The following is a 15,156-nucleotide window of genomic DNA, read 5'->3' as shown; positions in this document are numbered from 1 at the left end:
ATGCGGTATTGTGTAATTGGTTTCGAAAAAGTGCAATATGAAAAAAAGATTTCTGCATGAATGTAAAGCTCTGTATTGTATTAGTAAAAATTATGATTTATACCAATAACCATTGAAAATTCAAAAATTATTATTTAACAGACCAAAACATATAATGTTTATTATTTATCATAATTATATAAATCAAAGTAAATAAAACAGCTTCACGCTATATCCCACACTGAGGAAGGGTAGACAGAGGGAACCTAATGTTAAGTGTCTTAACATAACTCAACTCCGTTACCAATTTCCGCCGAATTCTGGATGTATTGCGTGTTGCGAAGACAGCAGAGCGAAGAAATAAAAATATAAATTTACATAAATATTTCATTTTCTCATGTGAGGATCGAACTCATAACCACTTACCTTTACAGTCACACACGTATGCATATGCGCCATGACTGGCATCTACAATATGTATTTTATCTCAAATATTTTCTTTCTTACAGTTAACTACGGAGCGCAATAAACTACTTCCAAGGATAATGTGAAAAGTTAATTCGGGCTTCCAAACTCTACCTCAAATTACAATAATGAAGAGAACTTTTAAGAACATCGGGGCGTTTTGTTGAAGTGTCTCAAAGTTAATATCTGTCGAAGTAATGGAGTGATAGTGGAAATGTCTGCTCGGGAAGTGGAATTGAATGGCGGCGCGCCGTGGGGCTTCCGCATGCACGGCGGGGCTGATCAGAACCAACCGCTGAGGATATCGAGAGTGAGCTATTGTATTTTTTTAAGGTTTTTGTTGTTGCTTTTTTCTTTGCTTTTATTTCTGGCTTCATGCTATATCCCGCATATTGCAAGGTAGGTAGAGGGACCAACTTTCGGAGATTTGCGTGTTAAGTTGCGAAACTTAACGCTGCGCTTTTCGCCTTCATACTAGAGCAAAGAAGTTAAAATATTAATAAATAATAATTCATTACACCGAGTGGGAATCGAACCCCAAACCGACAAGTCTAGAATTATGATTTATTTATTAAAGTTAAGTAAATTCATGAAAAAGTCTTAAAAATAATAAAATAATCTACGAATTTATCGTTTTGGAAAAAGTGTGCCATTTGGCTGTTTCATAACATTTCGGTATTGAAAGAGCCAGTCTATTTTATTATAGAGTGTAATTGTAAAAAATATACAAAATGAAAAACATCATTAAGAGTACTGTTTTGTGTTATACGCAGATATGTTGTCTATTTGTAAAAGAAATAATCAATTTGTAATTTTTTAGCTATTTTGTATCAAAAAAGTTAATATTTTTTTATAAAATAAATTAACAATCTTAAAAATCCATCAATAATTATTGTAACATGTTAAAAAGTAGATAAACATTTAATAGAATCACTATTATTGAACATTAAATAATTATTTTCATATACGAATTATTTTTTTCGAGGGTTAAATTAAGAGAATAAGGGAAACTTTGCGATTAATTCGGAGAAACTCGATAAAAACAATCAACTTGGGCACCCTAAAGTAGGCACTTTTAAACAAATGCTTAGTCTCAAATTACGCTATTAAAATTCTTCCTTTGATGCCCTCGGAATATTGCGGGAGATTTTTTATTCACTGTAATCGTTTTAGTATTATTCTGTTTTTGCTGGATGGGTCATTACGTGTACGAATATTAGAATGACAGTCATGTGGTCGAAACGCCTCTTGCATAGCAAAATTATTGCTAAATTTTATACTACATTTACGTTTGACCTTGTCAAATTTTGTGTAAATAATTTATATTACACAAACAGATATATGTGCTGAATGTTTTAAATATTATATAATCTTAAAACAAATTTCAACTTCTTATTTTTCAAGCCTTGGAAGCATAAATTACTAATAATTTTAACCGTATCTTTAATAAATTAAGCTTCATCTCACAAATATTTAAGCTATATTTTAATAAATCAGTCAGTCTAGGCATTTTTTACATATTTTAAAAAACCTATTGGTAATATCAAAATATTTCTTAGGTGCATTGTTTATAAAACAACAATTTTCATAACATGCTCCACTAAATCAGTTCCATTACTCTATTTCAGTACAACAGTGAATAATCCATTGCGTTGGTCTATTTTCGTGGATGCTTCACTCGACCTCTACTGCTCTATACAATTGATAGGCCGTAAATAACATGTTGACACGGAGGAAATATAGTTTCATCCATAGACAAATGTGTTAATCTCTTGCCTAGCACACGCTTTTGAAAGTTTATTACACATTCTACTGCATTATATGAGAGCACCAGTATAGTGATATATAGGTTAATTTCTCATGCACATGTTGGTAGAGACAGGAATTGAATCCATATTGTTTCGAATGTTGCAGTTACTAACTTAATTTAAAAGTTTTGATATGATATTTTCAATATTAGCTTTGCTACAAGTTATATCTCTAGAGGGGAAGCCAGAGAGAAATGGCGTCAAACGCTACGGTCTCTGCATGTCTCTTTCGCCTGTCTTCAACCTCATGCTTTTTATGTCATCTTCCTCTAATATTGTTGATACTGTTTTATCGAAGGTCAACTGGAGAACCAGTATTAGCTAAGTTTATCAATAAGAATTTGATCATTTTAGAAGCTTATTAATTTGCTATTATGAAGTTTCCTATTACACCGTGCCTATCCATCAAAATATTTCCCGAAAAAAGCTTATTTTTAATTCTAGCTTCACGCTGAATCCCATATATAGCAGGGTAGACAGAGGGAACCTAGTATTTAGTCATCGTTCCCCACTATCCACTATATACGATTGTGGCATTACGTATTGCAACGTTGACTAACGCGACTGAACTATAATGTATTTGGACGTAAAGTAAGAATAGCAGTTTTTTACTAAATCATCTACACTTACCTCTCTATAAACATATAAGGGTCATAATCAGAAAAGTGGACATTTTCGAATTCGTAACGTAACTGATAAGTAACAACACTGATAAAGTTTGTTACGAAACTGATGACATAAGGCATTATACACAACAAAATAACGATATTATATGAATAAAACTATTGTTTTTTTTATTTAATGAGACACAGATCAAAATTTTAAAGGTTCAATCGTTGAATTAACAGATTATAAATGTAAGAAGAAAACATAACAAAGTGAGAATATTAACAATATAATAATGCTAGTTCGTAACGTAATAAACTTATATTTCTAGTTAGAGATCACAAAGTTAATGATAAAATTAAATTCACTTTAAAATATATCAAAATTTGAGTTGTTATCATTGGAATTAAGTTTAATTCTTTGTAAGTGTTTATTCCGCATATCTTCATATTTAATAGAATTGATTGAGGATTGGTCTTTTTAAGACGTTCTCTATATATATAAAAAAAAAAGCATTTGTTTCAGCATTTGACATAGGAGCTTACGCTTATAAAAATATATATCAAAAAATAAAAATCACAAAATCACAATTAATTTCAGAAAGAATAAAAATAAATTTTAACTAAATCGGTTCAGCTGTTTCTGAGATTAGCATGTACAAACACATAGACAAACAAGCAAACAAGCAAAAAAACTTAAAAATCATTATTTTTGGTTACTTTACGTTATGAAAAGTCACTAATAGTTTTTTTCATATGCCAGCATTTTTTTTTCTTATATACATATCTTCCATATACAAGCACCGGTTCGATAAAATTTTATTATAAACATATATAAGAAAACATTGGTACCGTAATTGTGAACTAGGCTTCATATTTTCTCAGTTTCGTTACGTAACGAAATATAACGAAATTGAGAATGAAGTCTGAGAAATTCTAACCTTTTTAAATATTTGCTCATAAGCCACGTGTTGCATGTGCAAGCACTGACGTTCTTTTTTGAGATTTTGTAAAAAGAAGCAAATAACATAAACAAGAAAACGAAATTATAGAATACTTACCAAAATAAAAGCCGTTTATAACCCTGAGATGTAATTTTACGCATTCCCTCTAAAACATTTGAACCCCTCTACTGCTGCGAGAACACTACTGGTTGTAGCTACGACAGCATTGACTTTTCGAATAATGGTGCCACAACAAAAAATAATATTAAATACCATCCAAAATAATTGCATTCATATTTTAATTGTACGTTACTAGCCCTGAGTAACAAAAAGACAATATTTTGGGACAAATTTAGTTAATTAATATATATTATTTATTAAATAATGTATCAATAAAAGTAGTTCTATTTAATATTATGCATAAAGTAAAGTAATATAAACATATCTGAAATCAAATAAAACCATAAATATTCGTAACAAATCAATTTTTAAAAAGTAAAGTGGTGAATGGGACACGAAAAATTGTATGGAAGCATTTTGAAAAGTTTTTTGCAACTAACAAAAAATACTATTAAAAGCCTTAATACATTTAAAATATTACAAAAATCTTTAAGTTAATAAGTAAATTTATCTTAAATGGCAAAATATTTAAATTATCTTTAAAATTGTATTTTTAAAACGCATTCAAAGTAGCGGGACAAGAAAAGACACAAAATGTGCACTTTTTCTGATTATGACCCATAAATACTTAACCTAAGTAAATCTCAAGTAAAACGTTATTTCCTATTATAAAAGATTGCTATTATTACACGGTAGTGGTAATGTACACAATATTTTGGATTTCAAATCACGAAAAAGCTCTCTGGTGAATGGCAGAGTAATTATTTTTAATTTTTATAATGTTCCGTTGAACATGAATTCGGTGTATCCATAAATATTTATACGTTCTGGAATTTATTAAAGTATATTTTCTTTAGCGCGACGCAAACTGTCGTCGACTATAATTTCAAGCTGTAGCTTAGTTGTAAGCTAAAAAGAAAACGATTTATGCTGCTGCTCTTGAGATTTATGCGGAGCATAATGCAATATATCAGGATCTTATCGATATTCTAAACTTATATGTAAAACGTTTTATTTCTTATGTTTTTTTCTACATATACTGTTAAGGTTTAACGTGCTAGTTTGTGTATTTAGATGTTTATATATTTGTTTTTTAAACATTTGTGTCGAATTATTTTTCAAACTATATGAATTTGAAAACCATATACAGTTTTATCGTAATGATAATCTAAGCTGCTAAGTGTAACAGGAGATAAATGCTAAATTAGTGTTTTAACATAATAATTTCATTTTTCCCATTTGTTAAATTTATGCAAAATAAATAATGGATACAATCTAGTTTTGTATAAAAACGATTACTGTACACGAAATTAAAATCTCTCAAACAAACAGAGCAAAATGATTTTTATATTTGTTTAGTGCAAGTCATTTATTTATTAATAGACATACATGTGATATAAAAAATAATTCTAGTAATCTATATTTATATTATGATAGCTCCAAAAAAAAATTGAATTAAATTATTAAGCATAGCCTAAAAACGTTAATAATATATACATAGATTGTGTAAGCTAATTCAATAACACAGTCCGTACGCAAGGTCAACATATTACAAAATAAAATCGATTCTATTTTAACAATGTGAATAATTCTCGAGAATTCAATATACGAGTATCTACAGTATATCTTACTTTTCCTTCGACAGAGCATCAGCGACACGCCCCAGCGGACGCTCGACGTGAGTAAGGTGTGTGCGTGTTCCTTAACAAACAACAATCAATCTCACTAACGAGTGTTCGCACCCGTATTTACCAAATATTTGGCTATAACATCCTTTTTGTTCTTGTGTACTTCACTAACATCGCGAATATGCTTTAGCATTATGCTGTAATACTATAAAAGTTTATTATAATGATCAGTTTTATAATTTTATATGTATTTTTTATAGTAGAGTAGGGAGAGGGAACCTAGTGTTAAGACATTTCGATCATCGCCGCGCTTTTCTCGATATCAAAAGTAAACAAAACGAAAATATTTCGTTTCCTCAAGTGGAAATCGAACCCACATCCTGTCATGTTTACAGCACACACGCTTGTGCCTCTGCGTCAATACTGGCCCCGACATTATATGTATTTGAATGTAAATATATATTTGCATTGTACCCAATGTATAGTTCTGTAGAGCATTACAAAAAATTGGAACACAACTTTTCTTTAGCTGCACAATAACTGGAGCAGCCTGTAAGCCTGCTGTTAAGCGCCAACTTCTCTCATTAGTCGAAAGCCTTTGCCAAGTTATTGGTATTAAAACTAAAAAGAATAGCTCAACAATATGAACCATTGATTGTTTTAACTAATAAGAGAAATTAACGGGAATTGTATATTATTATATTAATAAAATAATTATATTTATGTTTTTATCTTGAAAGCGATATACAGAAATAGGGCAAGTATCTAAGTTATCTAAGAGAAACTTAAGTATACTTTTATTTTAACCTCTAAACATTTTAATGAAATGCACATTTGTGGCAGAAACTTTTTCATTTCGCTACGCCGCTTGAACCTTCAGTTCCAAATGCGTTGCTCACTTCATCTTAAGTTTTATTCAGAGATAGAATTTTCAAGTACGTCTTTATTCCTAGAGCACTTGAAGGGTGTAAAGCCTGCGCTATTTCCACATCCTCGCTTCTGGCGTTGGTAGGACTGTGTTATCGTAGGCTTTCAGCGTTTCCCCTTGGCGGAATCAAAACGTTGCGTTGTGGCGATGGATATACGAATGTTTGTCGTTTAGTTTTCATTTGTATTCAATACAAGTATTTCAAAGTATAATTTTTTACTTTCTATGTTATTTACATTTATAAAAATGTATACTAATATATTTTTATTTTGTTTATTAATTCCTAATTTTTGTATCACCTTCACGCTGTATTCCGTCTTGCAGAGTAGGGAAATGGAACCTAGTCTTTCCGTTACCCGTTTTCCGCTCAATTATCGAGACATTGCGTGCTTAGTGGCGGAACTTAACGCCGCGCTTTTGCCTTGGTAGCAGAGCGAAAACCAATTTTATTAAATTGTACAATTTATAGTAAAAAGAGTTTTTTTTATATTTTTATAATTTTTCGTTTTTGTTTTAGTATATAATATGCATGCATGCATAATGTACATTTAGATATGCATCCTACCTAAATATGCGATCATTATAAAGTGTGACGACTGTTAATAATTTGCTGATGCATAAATATGCCTACTGGGCTCTCGTGTGCGCCTCATTTAGAAAATCATTATGAATTTCACATTCGCTTTACCAGACGTGGTTATATATTGCTTTTGCTAGTTTGCAATTAATTAAATTAAATTTGTCACATTCATCGATTTTGTTAATTTACTGTAATGGAATTTAGTTTGTATTTTATCGTATCTATAATAAATATTTAACTATGATTAGGTAAATATTTTTTTTTAATGTAGCGGTATTTGAATCTGCATCTCTTAGAAACGGGTAGGGTAAGGTAAGATAACAACCCTTAGGTTAGGGTATTCTTAGATGGTGCCTTAAAAATAATTAAATTAGTTTTTGTTATGAACAAAATATATACAGAGCGGAAGTGTCAGCGAACCATTTATAGCATATAGGGTTTTTAATTTTTGGGATTTTACTTTAATTGTATAAGGCTTTTATAGAGTAGTTAAAACTGTTGTTTCAATTAAAAGTGTACGAAATCCTCGGTTCACGAGTCCGACTCGCACTTGCCCGGCTTTTTTAAAAATACAATTTAATGCAAGTAAAATTTAAACTCATATCGGTTGCGTCTTAAATTTTAAAGTTACGATGGAATCGAAAGGTAAATTGAAATTATGTGTGTCCATAAAAAATCCAATATTCCACGTGATACGGTGACTCTGGCATAAGCTTTATGACGACGACCCAGATATCCACAGGTGCTCTGCCACACCACTCAGATCTAGCCGGTTTATGCGCTTTTAGTGAAAAGCTATTAGAATGCGACAAAAAACAAATACACTAGTAAGGTAATGTTTATAAATAATTAAAATAAATCGGTATAAATCTCTACTCAGTCGTATATTTATGAGCGTTCTCGTTTCTATTATTTATTTATTGATAAAAAAGTGAAACAAAATATATTAAAATAAGTTATTATAGCATATGACTAGATTTGCTATATGATATTTATTACTATCATTAAAAAAACGAAGAGGATATAGAGATCAATTTTTTTGTATAAATTGTTACACAACCTTATAGATTCTAATTAAGTTAACTGCTAAGTAATATTCACATAAACTGTCCAACTTTTAGTGCCAGATCTAGAGACACCTTTTACATTTCTGCTCGAAGAACTAATTATGCCAATAATTGTTTTGTACTAAGATCCTGTAGGGCATACAATAATTACTTTAGCGATATAGACTTTTTCATAACAATTTGAAACAATTTTCACGTAAAATTATTGAAAAAATTTAACTGATGGTAAATCTTAACCTTTTCCTTTGTAAAAATTTTGTTTATTTACTTTACTTATTTCTTTTTCTTTTAAGACCATTAAATTCAATTTTAATTGTTAGTTAGCAACGTATGTAAAAAGTTAATTTCTTTTATTCACTCCATGTTTTATGTAAAAGTGAAAACTTTATTGGCAAATGTAATATAATTATGTAGTATGCTAAAAAGTATTGTAAAAAGCTGTTTGTTTCCCAATTTAAAATAAATACTTTACATCAGTTCTTAATTTCAATGGAATTTTATAATTGTTTTTTTTTTTAAATAAATCAATTATTAATAGAAACATTGAAGTTATTAGTTACGTAGTTATATATTATAGTTGCGTTTGTTTGTGACAATTCGGATTTAAAGTGAGTAACAGAGTGTCTTAACACTATGTTCCCTCTGCCTACACCACTATATGCGGGATAGAGCGTGAAATGGGAAAAAAAATCATACCAAAACCTAATAACAGCGATAACAGTAGTGTGAGATATAAATAGGATAAATTGGGTTCAGTACTCAAAGAGGCAGATAGTAGATCGCGTAAGCAAAACACGTGCACATGGAGTCAAGTGTACGTGCCTCAAATTCCAAGATCGAATTTCAACTGGCCAACCACGGGAGAACCGCGTTGAAACAGCAATTTACTCCTTATTTGTTATTCCTGTTCTGCAGGATTGGGGTTCATGTTATAATGGTCCTCCAGTACCTCGTAGTCACGACATATTTTATCAATTTATGTTCTTTTTATCAAATCTATAATTGATTGGGATATAAGTAATAATTTTATTATTATTTAAATGTATAATAAATAATTATAGAAATGTAAGAGTTTATATTTAACATAAATATTTTAAATATAAATAAAATACTATTAAATTAAAATATTTTTCGTATAAGTTTTTCGTATATCTGTTATAACTTGCAAAGTGAACAGAAGGAACGTAAATTAACTCGTTCTGGAAATTAAATTACTAACTCTTTTTGGGATTTTCTCTTATAAATATTTGATGTTTGACCTATAGTCCAAAAATTGGTACGGAACCTTTGGTGGATGAGTCCGACTGCCAATATAAAGTGAAATAAAAAATAGTAAAGTAAAAAAACTTTATGTCACCATCTAAGTACTTTAACTGATGACGATTAATTCGAAAATAACAAGACATGAATAAAGTAATAAAAGATAGTGAAAGAATGTAAGTAAAAGAAATAAAAGTTTACATTACAACGCTATATCAAAATAGATAATCTTTAAGACTAAATACTTGTTGTTAGTACCGCAGTAACAGCTTGCGTTATTGTAACTTTGTCCATAAATTCTTATATTGCACATTTCTATAAAAGCCAGTACCAACTTGGAGGTTGATTACAACAGATTGTGGGAGTTGTACTTTTAATTAAACTAAGTGCCAGTGTAGGAACTTCCTCAAAAGTTATACGATAAGGTTTTGTAACTTCATGCATGGATATATTTTGTTTGAACAACAAATAAATATTTATTTATATCATTTAAATACGTAACGGACCAGCGTACCAAACAAGTTGTTAGTTATTCCTTAATTATATTTAGTTGTTAAAATTCAATATAATTTCAGGGTATGTATAACGAGCTTGTTTAATGAGATGGCTTAATTAACATATTGTATCAATATCTGTAATAACTAAAGATTTAAATATCGTAGGCTTTCATAGAATAATAATTATACTTATGCTGTATCTAAATTCTACTGATTCGAACTCTTGTTTTCCCTTTTTCTCTTGCGGAAAACGGAAAAGAAAAAGATGACATAGTTATATGTTCAGGAAGTCAGGATGAAAGAGAATTCAGAAGAAGTAATTATATAAAATATGTCGTCATAAATGTATTGATTCCATTAAACTTTCTTTTTTTCATAATAAAGCAATTTCTCTATTGTATGACTGTAAAAAATCTTTTGTTAATTACCAAGAGGTACATTTATAAACTAAAGCACACCTGTCAAGTGAAACGTTGAAATAAAACAATGGGAGCCGTAATTTAGATTTTCTTTTAAATTATTTCTTCTATGTCCAATGTTTTCAAACTATTGCTCATACAGGTCAAGGGGCAGGTGATGGCGCTAGCCGACTACTCCTTTTCGACTGAGAGTGAGATATTTTCATTTAACAGCTGAGAGAAACAAAATATTTAACAGGTCATTCTATAATTATAATTTAACAATATTTTTTATTATTGGAAAATTATATAAATTATATACCCAAAAAACTACGCGGCAAGAATAAAATTATATGAGAGACCGCAGCAATTTTAAAATGAATTAAACACCTCAGGCGTTAGGGGTGTACAACAGAACACGCCCATCACTGCAGTCTACAATGAACACCCAAGACACGCCAGCATAAACGCGTCGCGATTACACTCTCTTATGAAAATTGTATTTTACGTATATTTTAAATTATTTCCATACAATGCAAGTTCATCGGCCTTTTAAAAATTCATTGAGGTTCTGCACGTAGACGTGGGGGTATCAGCTCGTGAGTGCGCCTTGTACAGATTAATATTCGAAACGGGTGTCTATCCCCGATACAACAATAGCTACGGCCTCACGGCGCATGCATATTCGAATAATGCCCATATAATGTTTCGATGAAATTGGCTCTACGGTCGCGTGCCTTCTAAGCTTTAGTATCTACTTTGACTTTCTAGGAGCGACTGGACTAAAGTAGTCATTTATACTCTGACATAATTGAGTAATTTTTTTTTTATATAGTATTTTTTATGTTTTTTGTGATGTAGTTGCTTATAGCTTTAGTATAGAGTTGTAAATAGTACGTAATGACTACGATTAAATAGTGTGTGCGTGAATATTAATGCCCGAGTGCGAGTAAGGATCCGTTGAGTGCACTCCGGAAGGAAACATGCTAAAGTTTTGTTCACCGGCGGCGAGGCGGCGCGAACCTAACGCGGTTTGTAACTACTGAAATTTCATGCTGCAATTGTTTAAGTGCCCCATTATACGCGCTACGACCTGATGAGTTTTTCATATTCTCGTTGTGTTTTATATTGAAATTATAAATGAAACTTATGAAAATTATTTTAATTTGAAAATTTCAATACATTAGGTTATTTATCTAGAATATCTCCATAATGCTTAGCTGTAAAGGTTCATTTATATCCAAGATGAAAAATAGATTAACCAAGAATAAAGTTTCCTTACAAATTTTCTATAAAATTTCCAACATAGCAAGAATTCCAACGATATTTCAATATTTATTTTATAATCCTGAGAGAAACACTTTAAAACATTAAAGAATTATGTCTGCCTTTGTAGATTAGATGAAACCATTTTGTATAACTGTATAAAATTGTTTTATACAATTTTAATATAATATAGTGCGTTTTAATGTATAACATAACAAGTGAGTGGTAGTACTGCAATCATTATGGTTCGTTTGCATCCGTACAGTGATATTATTTTTATAGGTCACATTTGCTGTGGATTGCATTATCGGTTAAAGTTATTGCCTTTGATAATGGTTTTAATTATTCTGTTGTTTCCTGATTTTCATTTCATGTTATCTATTATAATTTTATTGTGTAAATATTTTTTTTATCATGCTGTATTTATTCCGCACACAGTAGGGTAAGCAGAGGGAACCTAATATTAAGACACTACATTTCCTATTGTCAGCCGAACACAAAGTGTGACTGTAAACGTGACGGGTTGTGAGTTCGATTCGATCGATATTTCCATTTCCTTCGCTCTTGTGTAGAGGCAGAGTGGCGATGAGTTCCTCCACTCAACACGCAATACCTATAGAATTCGGCTGAAAGTGGGGAACGGAGTGTCTAAACACTATATTCTCTCTGTCTACCCTACTGTGTGCAGGATACAGCGTGAAGCGGAGTGAATTAATACACTTACCGAGTATTAACTTTCCTTAAGTTCCTTACCTTTTCCTTTATATTTTTTTTATTTTTGTTTTTTTAGAACACGTTAAACACTTATATAAACGTCGGCTTTTTCAGGTAAATCCGGGGAGGAAGGCGTCGCTAAGTGGGATCCGTGAAGGCGATGTCATAACTTCAATCAATGGCAAGGCGACCAAGGACATGAGCAACTCAGATGCACATGCGATGTTACGATCTGCCGGACCCGTGTTACGGTTAGGGTTAAACGAGTAAGTGTTTTAGTTTTGTTCTGGTTTAGGGAGAAACTTGTCCGATTATATTTTCCCTAAATTCTTTTTTGTCAATTATCCATGCTCAGAAACAATTATATTATTATTATTTTGATTTATTTATAAGTATTATCTTAGCTTTTAGAGTATTATATTGTTATGTCAATACTTTTTCCCGAAAATATAATAAAACAACTATTATTTAATATAAAAGATAGATTTTTCCAAAAACACTTGTTATACGTCGACAAGCTGGCATTAAACCAAGTTATACAAATGCAAACAATTGAGCTCCAGATTTACATAATAGTACAGTCAAGTACAAAACTGACAGTGAGACAGAGAGATGCAAAGTGACGTGGACTTCAAAGTATCGCCGTATAAAGGATTTTTAAATTTTACTGAATATTACTCCGTGTTGCTTTGAAGTCGCCATTTTGTGAGTGACTGTACCGGAGATTCGTTAATCTAGTTATCTATGGTGCGCTCCACACGATATTTGAACTCTGGAACTGTTTTGTAAATGGGAAATGGTGGAAGCCAAAGCCTTAATGAAGCTCAGTTGCATGTGGCTATCGGGGGCAGGGGACTCGATTACCATTCTGCGATTGCAGTAGTATATTTACTTTATTACGTTTACTTCAAAACTAACTGTTTTCTATTTAAAATTAAAGGAAATATGAGTAATTTAAACTGTTTGTTGGTCGCTCAGTTTTCTTGTAATTTTTTATCAATATATAAAATAAAAAAAAAACAAAATTCCTAAATTGGATGTCATCACGCTTGCAAAGATTATATATAGCAATATTTATAATTTATACAATGTATGAAATAAACTTTAAAAAAATCTAAAAATATCTAATCTAAGTTTTCTTGTCGCCAGAGACAGGGAGATGTCACCGCGAAGACGATCTATTGGAAAAACAACGGAGCTGAAAAGTAAGTTTAAAGTTAGCTTATAGCTACTTTTTAAGACGGAAAACAACCGTTGTTTATAGTAAGAATGTAGTGGTATCAGGTTCAAATCTACTCGACGCAATATTATTGCAAGTTCTTTCTTAGCCTGGCATATGCTTACTAGATACCTACTAGGTCATAGAAGAAAGCACAGTTATGTCACTATAATTATATTTAATGGCTTAGGAAGAGACCTTAAATATGAAAACTAAACCTAATGATAAGAAATGCAAACTTAAAAATATTCTATAAAGAATAAAAAAAGAAAAAACAAATGGAATTTAGTAATCTCGTGGTGGAACAAAAAATAAAGCTCAATTCATTGTTTAATATGCACGGAATATTCAAACGCACGCCTTGTTTAAATAAGTAATTTATACTAAAACATAGCTGAGGCATAAAAGTGGAATTTTGACTAAAAGCCTAAATTATCCTACATCTTATAAAACAAAGTCGCTTTTTGTGTCTGTCTGAACTTTCTAACTCTTCTTCTTCTAAACCACCCAACGGATTTGGATACGGTTTTCACCATTAGGTCGAATATTTGTCAGAGAAGGTTTATATATAGTTTATTATTTGTACATTCTTATGTAAATTACCATAAATACGATAAATATGTATAAAGTCCTACCCGCTGAGACACTTTGGCGCATGCGCTGCTTTAATGGTAAATACTACATGAAAAAAATTTACTGGAGTATTGTTCCTCTTAATAAGATCTACAAAAAAGTCCGCGAGGGCATATTCGTATCTTTTAAAAATAACGTGTAGTGATCATATTTCTGTCTAAAAATAGTAATTTCAATATATTTTTTATTGTGAGGGATATTTTTCCATAATGGTATTAATCCTTATCCTTTAAAATACTTTATTAAATTTCTACGTTAAACGAAGATAAAATTTGCTTTTTAAACTATTTCGAAATTGCGAATAGTTTTAGAGAAAAACGTATTTAATTATTGACACATCACGCCGTTCACACATCAACTGTATCGAGTCAAGTTTCACTTATCCCTTACTCTCAGCATATAAATAAGTATATTAGTTACGTTGGCCATTTAATTTAGATCAAAACTGTCTTTTCTGTTTTTCATCTTAATAAGTACTTTAGAAGTTGTTACAATATCAAAAAATCCTTGCTGCGAAACGCGCCTCGCGACGTTATGCTTATACAAGCGAGTCCGCCGCGCCCGCCTGCCTTACACGCATCGGTGGTTCAGTGGTAGAATGCTCGCCTGCCACGCGGGCAGCCCGGGTTCAATTCCCGGCCGATGCATTCTATTTAATTTTCGTCACAGGCAGCCACGTGCTTGCTTTTCATCAGAGACAGAATACCCTCTTCGGCATTAACCACAAGCTCGAAAAAAAAAACCCGCCTGCCTTTATAGCAACGAAGATTTAGATGTGTTTGCACGTATTGGATAATTCGAGTTTAATGTCATTTAACTATCTAAATATAGTAATATAAATATATTTTAATAAGTACTTGAAAAGATTAGTAGCACAGATTTAAAATTACGGTCCCTACTAAAAAATCCTTGCTGTGTAAAACAATTGGAAAATCCTTATTGAAACTACGAAAATGCGGGTTGCATTAGGGTTTAATTAATTTTCACATTATAAGATAATAATAATAATAATAGATAATAATAATAAGTGCTTTGCAAACATACA

General features: G+C 31.1%; 1 protein-coding gene across 1 annotated transcript in view; it reads left to right on the top strand.

Moving 5' to 3' along the window:
* LOC146530724 (uncharacterized) overlaps window positions 1-15,156 on the top strand; it is a 125,551-nt gene that overhangs the window by 21,411 nt on the left and 88,984 nt on the right. Inside the window, exons 2-4 of the mRNA XM_085199396.1 lie at window positions 489-754; window positions 12,374-12,525; window positions 13,409-13,464. Coding sequence (XP_085055522.1) covers window positions 659-754; window positions 12,374-12,525; window positions 13,409-13,464 — 304 coding nt within the window. The 5' untranslated portion in view covers window positions 489-658. The remainder of the gene's footprint in view (window positions 1-488; window positions 755-12,373; window positions 12,526-13,408; window positions 13,465-15,156) is intronic.

This window comes from Heliconius melpomene, chromosome 16 (genome assembly GCF_056956725.1).
Source record: "Heliconius melpomene rosina isolate 202511_hmr_F chromosome 16, ASM5695672v1, whole genome shotgun sequence".
In the NCBI taxonomy this organism is placed as follows: domain Eukaryota; kingdom Metazoa; phylum Arthropoda; class Insecta; order Lepidoptera; family Nymphalidae; genus Heliconius; species Heliconius melpomene.
The sequence above is the reverse complement of the archived record's forward strand: the minus strand, read 5'-3'. Positions and strand labels throughout refer to the sequence as shown.